This window comes from Canariomyces notabilis (assembly GCF_033297395.1).
Source record: "Canariomyces notabilis strain CBS 508.74 unplaced genomic scaffold N656scaffold_1, whole genome shotgun sequence".
Classification (NCBI taxonomy): Eukaryota; Fungi; Ascomycota; class Sordariomycetes; order Sordariales; family Chaetomiaceae; genus Canariomyces; species Canariomyces notabilis.
Window position 1 is genome coordinate 814,897 of NW_027041823.1, and position 16,495 is coordinate 831,391.

Genomic DNA, 16,495 nt, shown 5'->3' on the forward strand with positions numbered 1-16,495 from the left:
CCAACGCCCTTCAGGCGGGAATTTCCCATTTTTGATTGCCGCCGCTGATCCGCGGACGCTCACTGCAGGGAGACGTTATGTCTCTTACTACTGCAACCACTGTATATACGGTAGTGTGATGTTTGTATGTACAGTACACACAGCACGGTACGGTTCAGTACAGGAGCTTTGTGGGCGAGCTAGCCAGCCCACGGCAGGATAGGCTTGAAATAGTGTAATTCGAGGGGGCGGTCGACTCGGACTTTTGCTATCCTTTTTAGGCCCCTGCTTGGTCCGCTCGCTGGGGGACGGGCGCTGCTGGCAATGGCATCCACCAGCCGCCCAGCCTGTTGCGCTTTGTTACAAGTACCCAGGCCGTGGTCGTGTTCCAGGGAACGTCAGGCTTTTGCTGCTGGCTGATTTGGCAGCAGTGCTGTGGCGTTGTTCTGCCTCTCCGGCCGCTCTGGACGATGCCGCCTCCCTGTCGGTTGCAACAGCATAATGTTGGAAGGTAACTTTTGCCCTTCCCACCCCCCTGCTCGGCAACCCATTAAGAGACGAGGGCAATGGGAAGTGATGCTGGAGTGTCTTTGGCACTTCCACGGCATTTCTCCCCCTCCTCTCTCGTCCTCACACACAAGAGCTAGCCAACTTGCCCACATTCTCCACTGACACGGCACCCCGAGAGACATGCGAGGATCTCTCTAGCTGTATGGAGCTTCCCAGCTTTTAGTGTCTGCGTTCCGGCCTGTGACCCAGCTTGAATGGGTTTTTGGCAAGACCTGTGACTTCTTGTGACTCGGTGACCCGACCTGGCTCTGGCTGGGCTCGACTCTAAAGTGAGTGCCTCGCTTGCTCCGCCCTCGCAGACACCCGTCACCCCTCTCTGTAGTCCCTGCTTTGGCTTGATGATACAAAACCGACGCCATCCCCATCTTAGTCCGACTGCTCGCTTTGCCTTTCTGGTTCCCCTTCCCGCTCGTATCCGTCCTCTCAAACTCGAAGCCATCCGCTCGCACAACATCCCACACTATCATCGTCGTCGTCGTCTTGCCTCTAACCCCCCTGCCAGCCCCACCTTGACCGTCGGCAGCTTATCAGGCATTTATCGCCATTGATCAACGACGACTGGGGGAGAAGCGAGAGTGGGAGTACCTGCACAATCACGAGATGTGATCAGTCAGAACCTGCCGGATGCAGAGTGGACAGACGCTGGCCAATTTCACTGCTTTTTCAGTCCCATATGTAATTATTTTGAAAGACAGGCTGAACCAGATCTCGGTACACCCCGCTGCCACAGAGGAAAGCGTCCCCGAGCACCTAACTTAACGTCCACCACCGACTTCGCCCATCGATTGTTTCAGACTCACCTTGGCCTTGCCCCTATTCTGAAGGCCTTTGTCATTCGTTCGACGGTTAGCGAGAGGTCGGGTCGGAAAGAAATCGGGTCGAGGAACTCTGCGTCGAGGTTTTTGCTGTGTTTTTGTGCAGTGGTCCGATACTCGAAAAGGGATATAGGACGAGCAAGAGGGGAAGGAGCGTTGTCCGGTGCATTTGCCTGGACTCTGTGGGCGACTGGGTACCGTTTCCTTTGCCTGACGCGCCCGCACGCCGGACAAATCCGAGAGCAAGGCAATCACGCCGTGACAGGCGTCCCTCGGCGAATTGCGGTGTAAGGGATTGCGGCGGATCATCATCCTTAGGGGACGAGTTGGCTAGGCAAGGGCTTACTTGGTAAAGGAGAGAAGGGCAGAGGAAGCGGGCTGATGCGATAGGAAGCTCACTAAACCTCTGGACCATGGATCCGATCGAGTTTATGGTACAGCAGCCAGAAGCTGCCATGTCGCAGCCACAGCACTTCCATGGGATCCAGCGACAGCAGCATCAAGGTTGTCCGGTATTTCGTGTCGACCATTTCCCCCATCGGTCGAGCCTTCCTCATCCATCTTTCGAGCACAACTCCCGACCACACTCCAACAATTACCCAGTACCGCAGCAGCAGCCGCAACAGCAGCAGCAGCAACAACAACATCAACAACAACAACAGGAGCAGCAGCACCAAGAACAGCAAGGACAACAACAGCGAGAGCAGCACCAGCAGCAATCCCAGCAATCACAACAACCAGCGCAACAGCAGCAGCCTCGTCCTCAACATCCCTCACTCCCGCTACCCCACTTGCAAGCGCAGCCTTACCACCAGACAAATGCACATAGCCACTACGATCCAGTGCACTCGGCTAGCAGCTCGTGGACTCCGTATCAGCCACCGACGGCTCCCCTCCAATGGCCTGGTGCTTTTGGCAATAGGCTGCCAGTGCCCGACCAGCTGTACTTTGGCAGCGGTCCGGGCGCGCCTGCCGGAGCGAATGGTCCAAGTCCAGGCTCAGGCCCCGGCCCTGGCCCTGTGCAACCTCCATTGATACCCCCCCCGCAACGTGATTCTTGGGCTGTGCAACTGCCTTCATACCGCCGACCTGCTCGATTTCACGCAGCGGTCCCTCATCCGAATAACATCAGCAACAACAACAACAACAGCGCACCGCCTGTTTCGATGGATGGTCACCAAGCAGGTTTCCCTTCACAGCCTTCGCGGGGCATCAGCCTTCCATCCTTGAACCCGAATTCGACACAGTCTCTTTCTCGGCCGACCCCGCCGACTGCATCAGCTTCTGGAGAGTTGAGTTCGGCTTCGGTCGCTCTCCCACCCGTCAGTCGCCCACCGCTTTTCTCCGCTCCTGATGAATTTCCACGACCACCGGACCGAGGGGCTGGGAACGGTGCTCCGACGATGACGCCGTTCGTACCTCAATTACCGCGGCCCCCGCTATTTGGATCCATGGAGCCTTTCCAGCGGACAGATGCCGCTCCCGGCTCCAGTAACTCCAACGCCCCCCCGGACTCTGACCAGGCCATGTTCCCCCCTCATTCAAATCCCGCGATCCCCCCTGTCCCTGACCGCCGCCGCTTCCAGAACGCTGCCCGCCGTTTGTCGCGTCAAATCAACACCGCGAGCACCCAACAGTCCGACTACGACAGTGACGATGACTTTGATCAGCTCATGGACGATGCCGACGAGCAGGCACTCCGCTACATTGAAGAGTTTTCGGTTGGCAACCCTCAGTTCCGCGCTCTAACAGAGGATCACGTTCGGGCCAGTCAGATCCTCCGAGGACAGATGTCCAACAAGCGGGTAGCGTCCAAAAAGGCGCTTGCCCAGCTACAGAGCGTGGACTTGGACACCTTGCCCGAAACGGAACGCAGTACGTCTCCAGCTCCGATTGTCCATCTCATTGGCCCATTCTTTGCTGATCAACCGGTATTGTAGCTTGCGTTATCTGCTATAATGATTTCGGCGTGCCGAACCCAGAAGGCATCAACGAGGCTCCGCTTCGTCTACCCGCCTGTAAGCACGTCTTTGGTGACCACTGCATCAAGAAGTGGTTTGAGGAGTCGGACAGTTGTCCATACTGCCGCGACAAGGTCCACTCGGAACCTGTCTTTCCCCCGAGTTACCGTGCGATCCATACCATGCTACGCTCTTCGTTGCTGCGGAGCAGGCTGCCCCCCAGCAACGGGGCTTTGACGTCGGTGTAGCCCTTATCCCTCCTTTCTGGAACGCACACAGACTCACAGTTTCTAGTTTCGGCGATGAGGAGGCTCTGGCCCGGCTCATGACGCAAGACCGCGATGCCGCCCGTCTCATGGCACACCAAGACCGGGGACCTGACGGCGCTGCCCAGAGGAGCTCCCACACAGGGGAACGGCGGTCACCGCCCTCTGAGGCATCGGAAAACCGGAGGCGAACTAGGGCTCGCCACGGTAGCTTCCGTGCCTCATCATCAGCCGGCCCACTCGCTGGCCGTCCACCGACCTCTCACACAGCTGGGGGCCCGTCGCCTCCGCAGCAGAGCCCGCCTCGTGAGCGTGTAATGCCCCCTGGTCTCTCGCATTGGGCTCATCAATTCCCATTGGATCCGAATGGACCACTGACAATGCCCATGGCAAGACAGTCCGTCCCAAGCAGCCAGCGCGCGTATTTCAGCCACATGAACCTGGGCCGACCCCCTAGCTTCTTTCCGCCCATGGAGTCGCAGGGGATGACTTCGAATCACATGGTACTCGGCAGTAGCTCGCTAAATCACCCATTCAATTCTTTGCCTTACCCCGGCCCCAGCAACGGGGGGCCGGCGGGTACCGCTTCAACGCCGCCGTCAGCATATCCCGGGGGACCACCCCAAGCCGCTACGTTTTCACAGCAACTTCCTCCAGTCATGGCACTCGAGGCATCCTTCACGGTTCCTTCAACCACAGACAATGGGGGGCCGAATGCTGCCGGGGGGGAGGGTATGTTGCAGTAGTGCAGGAGGGCGTCGACCAACACAACTCCTCATTATGATACGACTCCGGATCTCTCTCCCCCTACACTTGACATCAGTGCCGTGGCCACCTTTGGCCGGGACAGGATCCATCATGAACGCGGTCATGAGCCAAATTTTCGGTCATTCTTCTTGCTCTGCTAGTACGCATTATAGACTTGTTTACGCTGCACATGGCGCGCGCAACACATCTACGTCATCAGTTCGCTTTGATTTCTGGAGCCCTAGGTGGGTTGGTGGAGACGGTCATACGATGCGGCGTTGGACGTCGGTTACTTTTTTCCACTTCTGTTAGCATGCGGAATTGGGGACGGTACCTCGAGATGGCGGCTCTTGTTTATTGACCTCTTCTTCTCGTCTCAGCTCCCCGACTCAATCCTAGAATGACTTATCTCTCTGTCCAACGCTACCCAAGCAAGAAATTTCGTCGTGGATGTTGTAGGACGGTATGTATCGTTTTGTACAGTCATGGGAAAGTGGACACACAGAGGGAGAGTCGGGGGAAGCAGTCTACTCATCCCGCCTCCTCCAAAACACGAGGATACGGCAATGACCTGAACGGTGAGGCAGGAGGCTGGCGGGAAAGAGATGATAGCAATGAGCGGAAGTCCCACGGCTTCACGTACTGTAATGCCTGTCATGATACACGGAGACGCAGTCACGGCGCAGCAAAGCGATGCAAAGGTGGAATTCTAGGTTGGCACATCAGATAGCAGCAGAGCAGCAGAGACGCAAACTGGCATACAGTGACAGACGGACAGACGGACAAGCAAGGGAGTTGTGCAGTTGCATCGCATGCGTGACGGTACTTTTCTGCCTCTTGTCTTTATACCCTCGAGGCCATCGTCTTGTTCCACCGCCCACCGAAAGCGCCTTGAGCTCTATGTACCCAAACTCACGCTTCCCTGTCAACGTATCTCAAGAGCCGTGTCCGCTGTAGTAGAGCGGTAAAAGAAATGCTCGGACCGGGTGGATATAGAGTCCCATCCGTTGATAAAGTCCTCGTCGCCGAACAAAGGCCGCCCGGCAAATATGGCTAACAGAGACCAAAGCTGAGATGGGGGTAGGAGTGGAGTGAGTGTGCATCACTGTCTAGTTGATAGGTGTCTTTCAAATGATGATATTTCATGTCATATGCGGAATGACTAACTATACCTAATAAATACGCCGAGTAATGCTTCGTCTCCTCTCGCTACTCCTCGTACACCACAAATAAACTCACAACCTTGACACCCTCCCTTGGCCCGGACCTCGGCCGTGGCCGCTCGGGCCGCCGCCCTTCCCGCCGCTGCCCCCCGCCCGCGCAGTCTGCACCAGTACCCAAGCAAACTCGGCCAGCGGGGTCCGGGCATCGCCGTAACGCCTGGCCTGCTCGCTGCTCGCCTGCCTCCCCGCCTGGCGCGCCGCAATACCCTGGCAAATAGCCGCCAGCCGAAATATGTTGAAGGCCTGCGCCCACTGCAGCTCCCGCTTGCGGTCCGTCGGCGGTTGGCTGCTGCTGGAGCTGGCCAGGGAGAGCTCGAGGGATGCCGAGGACGAGGGAGAGGCCGAGGGCGGCGGGGCGGCGTCAACGACGGAAAAGTAGAGGGCCGTGATCTCGTCGGGCGTAGGCAAGCCGCGCGTCGCCCGGGGTAAGAAACCGGGGTGGACGTTGACGGAGCGGCGCGGGTCGAGGCGCGCTGTGAAGTACGGGGTCAGGAGGTTTGATATGTCGGAGAGGGGGTGGCCAATTGTGGACATTTCCCAGCTAAGAAGCCGAGTTAGTTTGGCCAAGCTGTGTCGCTGGGTCTGAGGGAGGCGGTACTAGGGGCCTTACTCTAGAATGCCAATCACGCGCGGCTGTGTCTTGTGGAAGACTAGATTGTCTATTTTAAAGTCACCGTGGATCAGGGTGCTGCGGTCGGCGGGCTGCTGGCTCTCGTCGGCAAAGAACTCCATGAGCTCCTGGAAATGCGGAAGGGCGCCGACGGGCTCGCGCGTTTCAACGTCGCGTACCGCGGCCTGGGCGTTGCAGACGGTGCGCCACGTAGCGACCTGTCGGCTGTAGAAGCCCGTGGGCTTGCCAAAGTTCTCGAGCCCGACGGACCGCGGGTCGATGCGGTGCAGCTTGGCCAGGGTGCGCACAGCGTCGGCCCAGATGGCGCGGCGGTGGTCGGGCAGCACGCTTGGGATGACAGGGTCCTCGAAGATGCGGCCGTCGAGGAACTCCATGATGTAGAAAGGCGTCCCGATCACCGAGTCGTCCTCGCAGAGGCAGTAGGCCTTTGGGACGGGCACGTCCGTCTTGGCGAGAGCGGCGATGATGCGGTACTCGCGCTCAACCTTGTGAGCCGTCTTGGACACCAGCGGTCCGGGCGGCTTCTTGCGGAGGACATAGCGTTTGCCGTCGGGGGACGTCAATTGGTACGTGGGATTGGATTGTCCGAAGCCGAACTGCAGGTAAACAGTTAGAAATCAGCATGATGAGCGTGTTGTCGCCGGCAGGCGGCACTGGGACCCTCCTGAATTACCTGCTTGACGTCCAGCGGCACCTCGATCTCGGGCACGTGCTTCGATATCCATTTCTCCAACGCTCCGACGTTGATGGGCTGGCGCACCCGTCCCGCCATGGTCTTAATTAGAGATGTTGCCGGCCAATGTCAGGCCAAGCTATCAGGAGAACGGGCAGTAAAGCGGCGGGTGATGTTGTGCTTCTTGTTGTTGTTGACGACGTGTTGATGCGTTGTTCTTCCCTGATTTACTGGCGAGACTGGGACCCCAGGATGCCCGTCACCGCTGCTTGGTTAGCTTGTTCCACTTCCGTGCAAGTCTTACAACCAATGAAAACAGCCGTCTTGACGCCAAATGATAGCACCGGTAACTGTGACATCTGTCGCCGAGCAATGTTGTGTTGTTCCATCGCCGCCCCCGACTCGAGGCCGAGGTACGGAGTAGGGCTGCGAGCTGGACAATGGAGCTTGCCCGAGCCGAGGTTGTTCAGGTTGCATGGATCTGGGGCCGATGCTGTAGCCTCGCCTTTACAGCTTCCCGACCCCCGCACGGAGGCTCCGGCAATTCTTTGGGGGTCAAGTTCTCCATCTGGGGTTGGCTTGTGGGGTGAAAGCGAATTGAGTTGTGCAATTGTGGCTGCTTGAGATTGCAAAAGTACAGTTGAGGAGCGAGAGGTTCGATTTTCATACCAGCCAGCTAAAGCATGTTTGTACAACACACAGTTCGGAGTCGGAGGGAAAGGGAAGGGAAGGCGGATAGTTCAAACGAGGCCCTAAAAAAAGGAGCAAAAATATGAATCGAATCTGGTCTCCCAGAAGGTTGGTTCCAAAGATTGGGGAATGGAGTATTTTGGGCCAACTCACGGTCACATCCGGTAAAAGGCAGGAAATGAGTTCGGTCTGAGCGGGCCCACTCCGATTTTAGGCACAGAAAACACGACTTATAAAGGCTGTCAACATCCACGTGACTACTGCTTCACTGACCTTATTTTATCCAAGCTCGAATCTTATCCATCCTATGGGTCTCAACTCTCAAGGTTCTCAACTCACTCATCGACACTGGGACCGGACTCGCTAGAACAAGTGCAGCACGAAGCTGTCGGTCATCCGAGACAGTTCATGTTTGATTCCATAAGTCCCTAGCATCGCCTATACACAGTCAACGCCTTACCTCGACGCAGTCAGCAATTCCTGACGAGCGAACTGCATACCCCGAATCCGTGTACCTAATCGTCCTCAATATCATCGTCACTAATTACCAGGCTCTGCATTGGCAAACTCGCAATCTCTTCTCCTTCTTTCGTCCCCGTCCCCGCGCGGCCGCTCAGAATCGCTCCCAGCCCTCGTCTCTTACGAGGAGTCCCCTCCTCAATAGGTCGGTCCGTCGCCCAGGATTCGGCTATTCCCAGGCCGCTGCCGCTGTCATCGTCCCCGGCATCCTCACCCTCATCTTCACCCGCCCCTAGCGTACCGATGCCCTGGAACGAAACTATGCGCTCGAGGTCCTTCACACGCATCGTGGCGAACGAACAACGCCGCCCACGGGCAATGTGAGCCATGTACGGTAGCCGCTCAAGGAGAAGCTCCCGACGTGCGGCACTGCCTAGCGAGAGCAGCGGCGCGGCGGACATCTGGGACTGAGCTTCTGATTTGCCCGCCGTCCTCGCCGATGAAGATACCAGACGGCTTGGGGACCCATTAGCCCCCAGCTTGCGCGAGGCCGGTGAACCAAAGTTTGCAAATGCAAGCCCCCCCTGTGACAAAGACTGTGGAGGCCCTGGCCCGCCGTCTTCCCCCTTCAACATCTTGGTTGCCCACATGTCAACGAGCCCTTCCAGTTCCTCCTTGGCCCGCCACAATTTGAGATAGGTTGGATAGAACATCTTGTAGGCGTCCCCGCCGCGCCCCGTTGGGTGTGTTTGCCGTTTCACTGGCGACGGCAGCGAGAACAGGAGCCCTCTCACGGCGACCTGGAACGCCATCTCATCCTGCCGCAAAATATGGCTACCCGTATCCCTGCCCCAGTATCCGCCCCCGAATCCCTTACCCCCGAAGAAGATGTCCCACGAGGGACACAGGAGGTCACTCTCGGAGAGATAGTCGAGACAGCCGTTGATGTAGTCTAGGGACGAATTCGGATCGAGTGGACTGCTCTGCTCGCAGGACAGCGCATAATTTTCGTGGAGAGCCGAGATGAAGGTGTGAGTGTCGGTACCGATTTCATCCATCAGCGTGTCGACCGAGACCTCGGACCGCTTAGGCTTGGAAAGATGAGCCATGTACTCGGGCAGTATTTCTGCTGCCGCTTCAGTAGATCCTGCGGGGAAATCGCTCCTTTTGTTGTAGACTACTTTCCCAACGGCGTGGAAGATCCCTAATGTGGCTTCCCGTTGGGACACCAGCTCAAGACTGTCTTGCTCGCCTTTTGTGAGCACTGGCACCTCCTTGGAGCCGCGCTTTGGCTTGGTAAACGCGATCTTGGAACCCCAGTCCGCCTCGTCATCGCCCTTGACGCAGAGAAATTCGAGGGATGAAACGGCGTTCCGAATATCTCCAATCTCGCCTAGCCGTTGGAGGACAAGAGGACCAGGGGTGCGCCGTCTTCCGGATTTGCGAGCCTCCTTCTGCACTACCAACTCCAAGGCCTTGCTGAGAAATGTTGGTGCAACAGGATTAAACTCAATCACGCCGGTCCCAGGATGGCGGAGAATCTCTGGGCCAAGCAATCGATGGGCGGTGAAACTGTCAGCCGATGCCGATGTCGTGGTGAGAAGCGTCTCCGAGATCACCATGACAATTGGTGTCACGGGTTCTGACTGGTAGTGGCGTCCGAGCCCCATGAGAGCGGGTGTGCTTGCCGCCAGAAATTGCAATATCGCATTCCTGAACGCTACCAGCCCAGTCGACGAGCGCATAAATGTGTTTGGGAATTCTTCAATCAGGATCAGCCTCCGTTCTGAGTCCATGGCCATCACGTTCCCACTTGCGCCGCTCGCCGTCACGGCTCTGGGCGAGGCCTCTTCCTCGATATCCAACTGCCCGAACTTTCCTCCCCTCCCCAAGAACTCTTCAAACTGTGCTGCGGCAGACTGGTAGGCCGGGCCCGCCATCCCAAAGGAATTGGCCGGATTCCTCCACTCCAGCACCTCGCACCGCAAATCCTTCGCCAGCAGGCGCAGCGTTGTTGACTTTCCCGACCCAGCTGGACCTTTGAGCACCAGCAGCCGCTGCCTCATCCGTCCGGCAAGTACTTCCTCCAACCACCGCCTCACGTCCATCACCTTGCGTTTGTGTACCGCCAGCTCATCCAAGTTCACCGGCGCGAACCGTTCCGACCAGGGACGGGCGTCGTTGTCAGCATCGGCCGACACGACAGATATAGCGTTCGGCCGCGGCGCCGCTGGCGGCTTCAGGAATTTCTTCCCTCCACCACTGGCGGCGGCGTTTCGCTGTGACCCAGGCTCGGCTCCACCAAACCTCTTATGCGCCGCCTTCGCCTTCCCCACCAGACTCGACGACGCGGCAGCTGCAGATGACAGGTACAGCGGTACATCGTCATCGTCGTCCGCCTCCCGGCCTTTCCCGCCGCCCTCGGAAACAGGATCGCTGGTAATATCGTCGAGCCGTTCGTTCCTTGAGCCGACACTGAGGCTCCCACCTCCTGCCGCACCACTCTTCCCGTTCGCAGTTCCATTTCCGTACCCATTGCTGCTGAACGACAATGACGGCCACGAGTCTCCGCTACGGCCACTGGTCGACGAGGAAGAAAGCGACGACTGGCTCTTCCGCGCGGCCTGCTTTGAGAACAGCGCTAGCAGGTCAGCCGACTTGCCCCTCTCCTTGTCCTTGTCCTCTTCTGCCTTCCGCTTTCTCTGTGCAGCCCTCGCCCGGGTCTTGATAGGGCTTGTGCTGGGGCTCCGAATGGCCAGCGGCTCTGCGGCAGAAATAGCTGTAGCAGCGCGGGTAGTCCGCTTGCGCACAGGGCTGGGGGAATCTGCGCCAGGGGAAGCAGCAGCAGCGGTGGTGTCGGCGAGTCTCTTATCTCCATTCTTGCTCTTCTCCGAAGGAGAAAAGAGAAACCGCTTCAGGGTGTTCTTGGTCTGTTGCTGCTGCTGTTCGGTAGCCGCATCGTCGGAGTCGGAATCATCGACAATGGCACGCTTTCGTCGCTTTGTGGGCGGCGGCGCCATTGTGGGGTTTGGTAGTTGAGGTCCCGGAGCATTGGTCACATTCGATGGGAAATTGCAAGTCGTCTTTTTTATGTACTGCTGAATTGGACGATTTCCTGACGTGACGATGGACTTTTGTTGACAAGACTCGAGCCAGGCAGAGAAGGAGTTCAGGTTGCCTGAGGTCGAGGTTCAGCTCTCGCACAGTCCCACTAGTGTCCTGCGCCCAGTAGAACCCTAACCCTCGGACAGCGCCAACGAAAGCCAGCCCCTGAGTTCACTTGTTCGCCCGACTTAACTATGGACTCACATCTCTTTCCATTATAAGTATAGAGAATTTCCTACTTTGAATATACATGCATTCTGTCATCATGTTCATCCTACCGCATACATCTCAAAATGTCCAGCCTTCAAAATCATCCGCGAACCTGACCGCAGCCGCCAGATACCTCTCATGGACGTCACCCCAGGTCCTCGCGGCCTCTCTCATGGCCCGAATCGCTGCAAGTCATGAGTTAATAACACCTACATTCGACAAGCCGTTCTTATACGAACTCACCTTTGACAAAATGCCCATCCGTCGCCCATTCCGATGTGAGCGCCCTCGACTCGACATCCCTCCAGACCCTCCCCTTCACTTCACCAGGCACGTAATCTGGATCAATCTTAGGCCTTAGCACGGCGATATACACTGCGAGAGCCAGCAGCCACCACTGCCTGACCAAGGGCAGCTGGAACTTGACCGGCACCAGCGGCAGCAGGATTCTCACGGCGTGGCTCGTCGTCAGCACGTGGACCACGAAGAAGTTGTAGGCGTGCGTCCCGGGCGGTACCGTGGCCACCAGCATCGCCACGGCCGCCTCCTGGGACTCGCGGAATTGCTCCATCGGGCTCATGGACGCGGTTGAGAGGTCCCAAGCGTTCCAATATTCCAACACGAGAGGCTCGTGCTTCTGGAAGAGCGGATCAATGTTCCCGAACCCGGGCTCCTTGAAGAGCCCGTCGAAGCGGCTGTCCGAGGCGAGCTTGTTCAGCAGCTCGAGCGGGGAGGCCGAGGAGAAAGGGGCCGGTTTGGTATAGGACGGATCGTCAATGTATTGGTGGAGAAAGTTGTGCTGAGTGGCGGCTAGGCCCAGAGCTTCCATGGCAATCTCGCGCGAGTCAAACTCGTAGGCGTAGCCGAGGTGGATGAGGGGGTGGCCGACTGCGGGAATCCGTTAGTGCACAGGGTGTATAAGGGGAGCTGGTGCGTAGCATACGGCCGCCAATGAGACCGTTGATTAGGGGTTCGTCCCCCTTGAACATATACTCGTCGACCACCTTCTTCCAGTCGTACGCATACTTCATTGCCAGGGCATCCTCAAAGAAATCTACGTAGGCGCGCTGGTATCTCTTGTCGCCCAGATAGTCCCGCCAGTCGTCCTGGACGATTTCCGAGGGCGACTCCTTCCACGACTCAAGCTCCTTGGCCTCCTCATCGTAAATGCGATACAGCTGCTGGGGATCGGCGCCGAGATGGTATGCCGAGCACAGAATGTGCGGCATGTGGTTGTCGAACTGTAGGTTATGGTAGATGATGGAATGGTTGACGTGGTTAGCTTTAAGGAGATGCTTGAGCGTGCGCGGTCTCTTGTCTGCGTTTGCCTCGACATTGTGCACCTCGACAGGTTCGAGGTCTATGGACCACCGTGGCTTGGTCGAAGCCACGAGCCTATTGACCAGCGGAACATACGAGAGGAGCGATGCCATTTTTAGTGCTGCTGTTGTTTCCTCTCTACATGCCTTCCAAGCATCGTAGTGAGTCTGAGGGAATACAAGCGCGGTTATGAGTGGGGAGCATTCAGTATCACTGATGACAACCACACGCACTGCTTCGTCCCTTCACAATTCACACAGCAAGACTGTGCAAGTTATCGCAGGGTTAGGTATTTTGTTGGGACATCGAACATAACGTTACGGTAAATTTGAGTGATGTCAGTGCGCGTTGGGTCATGACGGGAGCTCCCCCACATTGCCAAGCCTACGCTAGTGTAGACTAGGTATGCGGCATGCTGGCATCTTGTGCCACAGTGCTTCATACACAGTATGCCCCGCCCCCGCCAAAGACGTCGGGTCTCGATTCTCCGTGGAGGGCTGCTCAACTTCTATCCCAAGTTTTACCTAAACGTTGAAAGTGCCGCACAGAGGTTTCATAATTCCCAGACCCTTATTGTCGCCCGAGGTCCCCAGCACAGCAACAATGGCTCCCAAGGCTATCATCGCACCCTCAATTCTTTCGGCAGACTTCGCCAACCTCGGTGCAGAATGCTCCAAGACCATAGCCCAAGGCGCCGACTGGCTGCACGTCGACATCATGTAGGTTCAAGATAAGCGCGTAGCGACCAATTTTCCAGTTCTCACCAACATACACTCACACACCAAACCCTCCCGAGGGGTAATTCAGGGATGGCCACTTCGTCCCGAATCTGACCTTTGGCCCTCCGGTAGTAGCCAAAATCCGCACCCACGTCGACAGGCCGGCCGCGAGCTATGGAAAGGGCACATTTGACTGCCACATGATGATAGCCGAGCCCAAGAAATGGGTCAAGGAGTTCAAGGCGGTCGGCTGCGACCTGTATTGCTTCCACTACGAGGCGGCCATCGACTCCTCCGCAGCCGAGAGCCCCCATCCGGACGCCGCCACGGACCTCAAGACCAACCCGCGCGAGTTAGTTCGGTATATCCACGAGCAGGGCATGCTGGCGGGCATCGCTATCAAGCCCGCAACCTCAGTGGATGTGTTGTACGACGTGCTGGATAGTCCGCATAAGGCAGAACGGCCCGATGTGAGTTGTTGATCCTCTTGTTTTCTTCAAAACTTAACTTTGCTTTTCATTCCGAGAAGAGGGACGTCTAACTCATTAAATCTCTCCGCAGATGGTTCTGGTCATGACTGTAGAGCCTGGCTTCGGCGGACAAAAGTTTATGGCATCCGAATTACCTAAAGTTCAGGAGCTCCGGAAGCGGTACCCGGAACTCAATATTGAGGTGGATGGTGGACTGGGGCCGGGAACCATCGATCAGGCGGCTGACGCTGGGGCGAATGTGATTGTTGCGGGGAGCGCTGTGTTTGGGGCAAAAGATCCAGCCGGTGTGATCTCATTGCTCAGAGAGGCGGTGGACAAGCGAGCTGGAAAGTTATAGTGCTGTGCAGTCAGGCGTTAGACCTCTGATAGATACCAGCATTTAGAGCATTCGATTTTGCCTCTGCCATGTGGCAGGCTATTAGGCGCAGAAGTTGTGTGACGGTGATTAGTTCATTGGATATCCAGGTTCCAGCACGCTACCTTAGTAGCTCTTCACTTCCGACTATCCAACACTCTCTCGAGTGCCTCGATGAATCTCCTTACCTCATCCACTGCACCGTATCAGCCTTCCATAATACCTTGAACCCTTGAGTCGCAATGAACAACACTTACCAGTGTTATAATGTACCATACTGACTCTAACCACGCCCTGGTCTCCTAGGCGCAGCACTTCATCCGCCAGCCTTGCTGAGTAAAACGACCCCCAGCGAAACCCAAAGCAACTGTCTCTTTCGACCGCCTCAACCAGCTCCCTCGAACCCCAGCCGTCGACAGTGAAGCTGATGGTCGGCACCCTAAGCCTCACATCCGCGCTACCCTCACCCCAAACCGTCACACCTTTACGCGAGTTAAGCCAGCCGAGTAACATCTCCTGCAGCTCGCGCTCCTGCGCGATGATGGCATCCCACATCGGAGTCTCTCCGCCCTCGAGATACTGGACCACAGCGGGGATGCCGTGCACGAGCTCGTAGCTCGATCCCGCAAGGCCAAGCTTGTTCTCGAGGGTCTTGTGTGGGTTAAAGAAGTGGCCCAGGGACTTGAGCATGGATTGGGCTAGGGGGCTGGCGTAGAGAATTGAAATGTGCGGGCCATAGACTTTGTACCATGAAAAGGAGTAGAAGTCGACACCGAGGTCCTTGACATCGATCTTACGATGGGGAGCATAGGCGACGCCGTCCACGCACACCAGTGTCTTGGGATTGCGGGCGTGGACTGTTGAGGAAATGGCCTTGATGTCGTGGATGGTGCCGAGGACGTTACTGGTGTGGGTGCAAGCGACGAGACGAGTTTTGTCGGTGAGCATGGCTGTGAGGTCTGATGCGACCAGCTTGGGGTTGGTCTTGGCATCAAGGGCTTCAGAGTTGGGCTTCCACCACTTAAGTATGAGCTTTTGTCGTTCAGCGAGGTCTACCCATGGCGCGATGTTTGCCTCGTGGTCAATTGCAGAGACAATTAGCTCATCCTGTTCTTCCAAGCTCAGGGCATACGCTACGTTTCGGAACAGCTGCGTGGTGGAAGCTCCGAGCACTGAGCCTGGTGAGGAGATGACTCGAGAAATTCATGGATAGGGCGTTACACACCGATCTCATCCCGCGATGCGCCAATGTAGGCCGCCGCCGCAGCGTAACCCTCGTTGTAACGGTCGGTAGACTGCTTACTCGTTGTGTAGCTGGCACCGAGCTGGACGTTGGTGTTCAACAGGTAATCTCGGATGCTGAGATGCAGTCAACGGAAACTGAGGATCCCGACACAATACTAGGACTCAATACCGTTCAACCACTGTCCCCAAGGTTTGGCTTCCACCAGCATTATCAAAGTACACTTTTAATTGATCTCCAGCCAATGCGGGGAAGCTTCCCCTCACTCGGTTCATGTCCATCACAGCTGGGATAAGTTATGGGAGAAGGTCCGTACAGCAACAATAGGCAACAAAGGTAGACTGCAAACAACACATTGGCGGGAGAGAGCTCGGTCGTGAAACACCGCCAGGAAGGGACACGGAGCAACGGCTCGGCAAACCTAGGCCCGAACTATGTAGTCTCCGAAAGCTGGGTGGGACACTGCCTTGGTAGCTCCGAGGCTCCGTAGGCCACAAGGATAGTCCCGGCGAGGTGGATAAGCCGGCCCCTGACTTCATTGGATGGCGAGTCAATTTCGCAAGTACCGTACGAGCGTACCTAGCATCAGTTGCTGTCGAGCCGGCATCGCATGGTTGGAGAAATCGGCAAGGCCCATTAGCAGCGGGCGATCGCATGCTATGGGGGATTGGCCGGCGGCTCCATGCAAGCTCCTGCTTTGCTGTCGTTTCAGCGATCTCCCCAAACAGACGCCGCAGCTTAACAGCCATCAATGTCTCACGAGCCTTGAATGGGCCAGCGTAGGCGCCTGCAACTCCTCACGGTGTTAGCACCCGTGGACGTAGCGCTGGGGCCGAGTGAAGTAGGGCATATGGCATAAATCATATCGTAGTTGGACTGTTGAGCAACCATGGTCCGGACCCGCGACCTTCTCTCCTCAGCAGCGCAGAACATCTCTGCAGGCGCTTCGGGCGTCATGCACAAGGCAAACTAGCTGCATGCTATTTGTTGTGTTTCTGCGCATTGGAGGAGATCAGGCGAATCCATTGATACCGCATA

The 16,495-nt window shown here is 56.9% G+C and overlaps 8 protein-coding genes across 8 annotated transcripts; 3 read left to right on the forward strand and 5 right to left on the reverse strand.

Annotated features, from left to right (window-relative positions):
- Positions 1-1,777: 1,777 nt before the first annotated feature.
- N656DRAFT_793713 (uncharacterized protein) lies at positions 1,778-4,337 on the forward strand (the record flags this gene model as incomplete). Its single annotated transcript, XM_064817195.1, has 3 exons — positions 1,778-3,239; positions 3,305-3,563; positions 3,620-4,337. 3 exons carry the CDS (start codon positions 1,778-1,780, stop codon positions 4,335-4,337), a joined length of 2,439 nt encoding a protein of 812 aa, XP_064674772.1.
- Positions 4,338-5,573: 1,236 nt separating this feature from the next.
- Positions 5,574-6,964, reverse strand: N656DRAFT_764471 (APH-domain-containing protein; the record flags this gene model as incomplete). The annotated part of the gene is made up of 3 exons (XM_064813333.1): positions 5,574-6,102; positions 6,172-6,788; positions 6,866-6,964. 3 exons carry the CDS (start codon positions 6,962-6,964, stop codon positions 5,574-5,576), a joined length of 1,245 nt encoding a protein of 414 aa, XP_064674773.1.
- On the forward strand, positions 6,900-7,815 carry N656DRAFT_20929 (uncharacterized protein). Its single transcript, XM_064808903.1, has one exon. It carries the CDS (start codon positions 6,992-6,994, stop codon positions 7,487-7,489), a length of 498 nt encoding a protein of 165 aa, XP_064674774.1. The 5' UTR covers positions 6,900-6,991; the 3' UTR covers positions 7,490-7,815.
- Positions 7,816-7,911: 96 nt separating this feature from the next.
- N656DRAFT_773275 (uncharacterized protein) lies at positions 7,912-11,179 on the reverse strand. The gene has a single exon (XM_064814028.1). The coding sequence runs from the start codon at positions 11,032-11,034 to the stop codon at positions 8,071-8,073; it is 2,964 nt and encodes a 987-aa protein (XP_064674775.1). The 5' UTR covers positions 11,035-11,179; the 3' UTR covers positions 7,912-8,070.
- A 137-nt stretch (positions 11,180-11,316) lies between these two features.
- N656DRAFT_773276 (uncharacterized protein) lies at positions 11,317-12,953 on the reverse strand. Its single transcript, XM_064814029.1, has 3 exons — positions 12,273-12,953; positions 11,573-12,217; positions 11,317-11,514 (listed from the first exon to the last, which is right to left on the reverse strand). Exons 1-3 carry the CDS (start codon positions 12,760-12,762, stop codon positions 11,408-11,410), a joined length of 1,242 nt encoding a protein of 413 aa, XP_064674776.1. The 5' UTR covers positions 12,763-12,953; the 3' UTR covers positions 11,317-11,407.
- Positions 12,954-13,124: 171 nt separating this feature from the next.
- N656DRAFT_743254 (Ribulose-phosphate 3-epimerase) lies at positions 13,125-14,575 on the forward strand. The gene is made up of 3 exons (XM_064812850.1): positions 13,125-13,368; positions 13,457-13,838; positions 13,930-14,575. The coding sequence occupies exons 1-3, from the start codon at positions 13,253-13,255 to the stop codon at positions 14,194-14,196; spliced, it is 765 nt and encodes a 254-aa protein (XP_064674777.1). The 5' UTR covers positions 13,125-13,252; the 3' UTR covers positions 14,197-14,575.
- On the reverse strand, positions 14,352-15,738 carry N656DRAFT_786020 (PLP-dependent transferase; the record flags this gene model as incomplete). The annotated part of the gene is made up of 4 exons (XM_064816484.1): positions 14,352-14,410; positions 14,472-15,386; positions 15,440-15,573; positions 15,629-15,738. 4 exons carry the CDS (start codon positions 15,736-15,738, stop codon positions 14,352-14,354), a joined length of 1,218 nt encoding a protein of 405 aa, XP_064674778.1.
- Positions 15,447-16,447, reverse strand: N656DRAFT_773282 (uncharacterized protein). Its single transcript, XM_064814030.1, has one exon. It carries the CDS (start codon positions 16,204-16,206, stop codon positions 15,754-15,756), a length of 453 nt encoding a protein of 150 aa, XP_064674779.1. The 5' UTR covers positions 16,207-16,447; the 3' UTR covers positions 15,447-15,753.
- Between the last annotated feature and the right edge of the window lie 48 nt (positions 16,448-16,495).

Coding starts and splice junctions, on each gene's coding strand:
- N656DRAFT_743254 (XM_064812850.1), top strand. CDS start 13,253: ATGGCTCCCAAGGCTATCATCGCACCCTCAATTCTTTCGGCAGACTTC. Junction 13,369..13,456: donor TGGCTGCACGTCGACATCAT/GTAGGTTCAAGA, acceptor GGGGTAATTCAG/GGATGGCCACTTCGTCCCGA. Junction 13,839..13,929: donor ATAAGGCAGAACGGCCCGAT/GTGAGTTGTTGA, acceptor ATCTCTCCGCAG/ATGGTTCTGGTCATGACTGT.
- N656DRAFT_20929 (XM_064808903.1), top strand. CDS start 6,992: ATGTCAGGCCAAGCTATCAGGAGAACGGGCAGTAAAGCGGCGGGTGAT.
- N656DRAFT_773275 (XM_064814028.1), bottom strand. CDS start 11,034: ATGGCGCCGCCGCCCACAAAGCGACGAAAGCGTGCCATTGTCGATGAT.
- N656DRAFT_773276 (XM_064814029.1), bottom strand. CDS start 12,762: ATGGCATCGCTCCTCTCGTATGTTCCGCTGGTCAATAGGCTCGTGGCT. Junction 12,218..12,272: donor CAACGGTCTCATTGGCGGCC/GTATGCTACGCA, acceptor GGATTCCCGCAG/TCGGCCACCCCCTCATCCAC. Junction 11,515..11,572: donor GGATGGGCATTTTGTCAAAG/GTGAGTTCGTAT, acceptor CATGACTTGCAG/CGATTCGGGCCATGAGAGAG.
- N656DRAFT_773282 (XM_064814030.1), bottom strand. CDS start 16,206: ATGGCTGTTAAGCTGCGGCGTCTGTTTGGGGAGATCGCTGAAACGACA.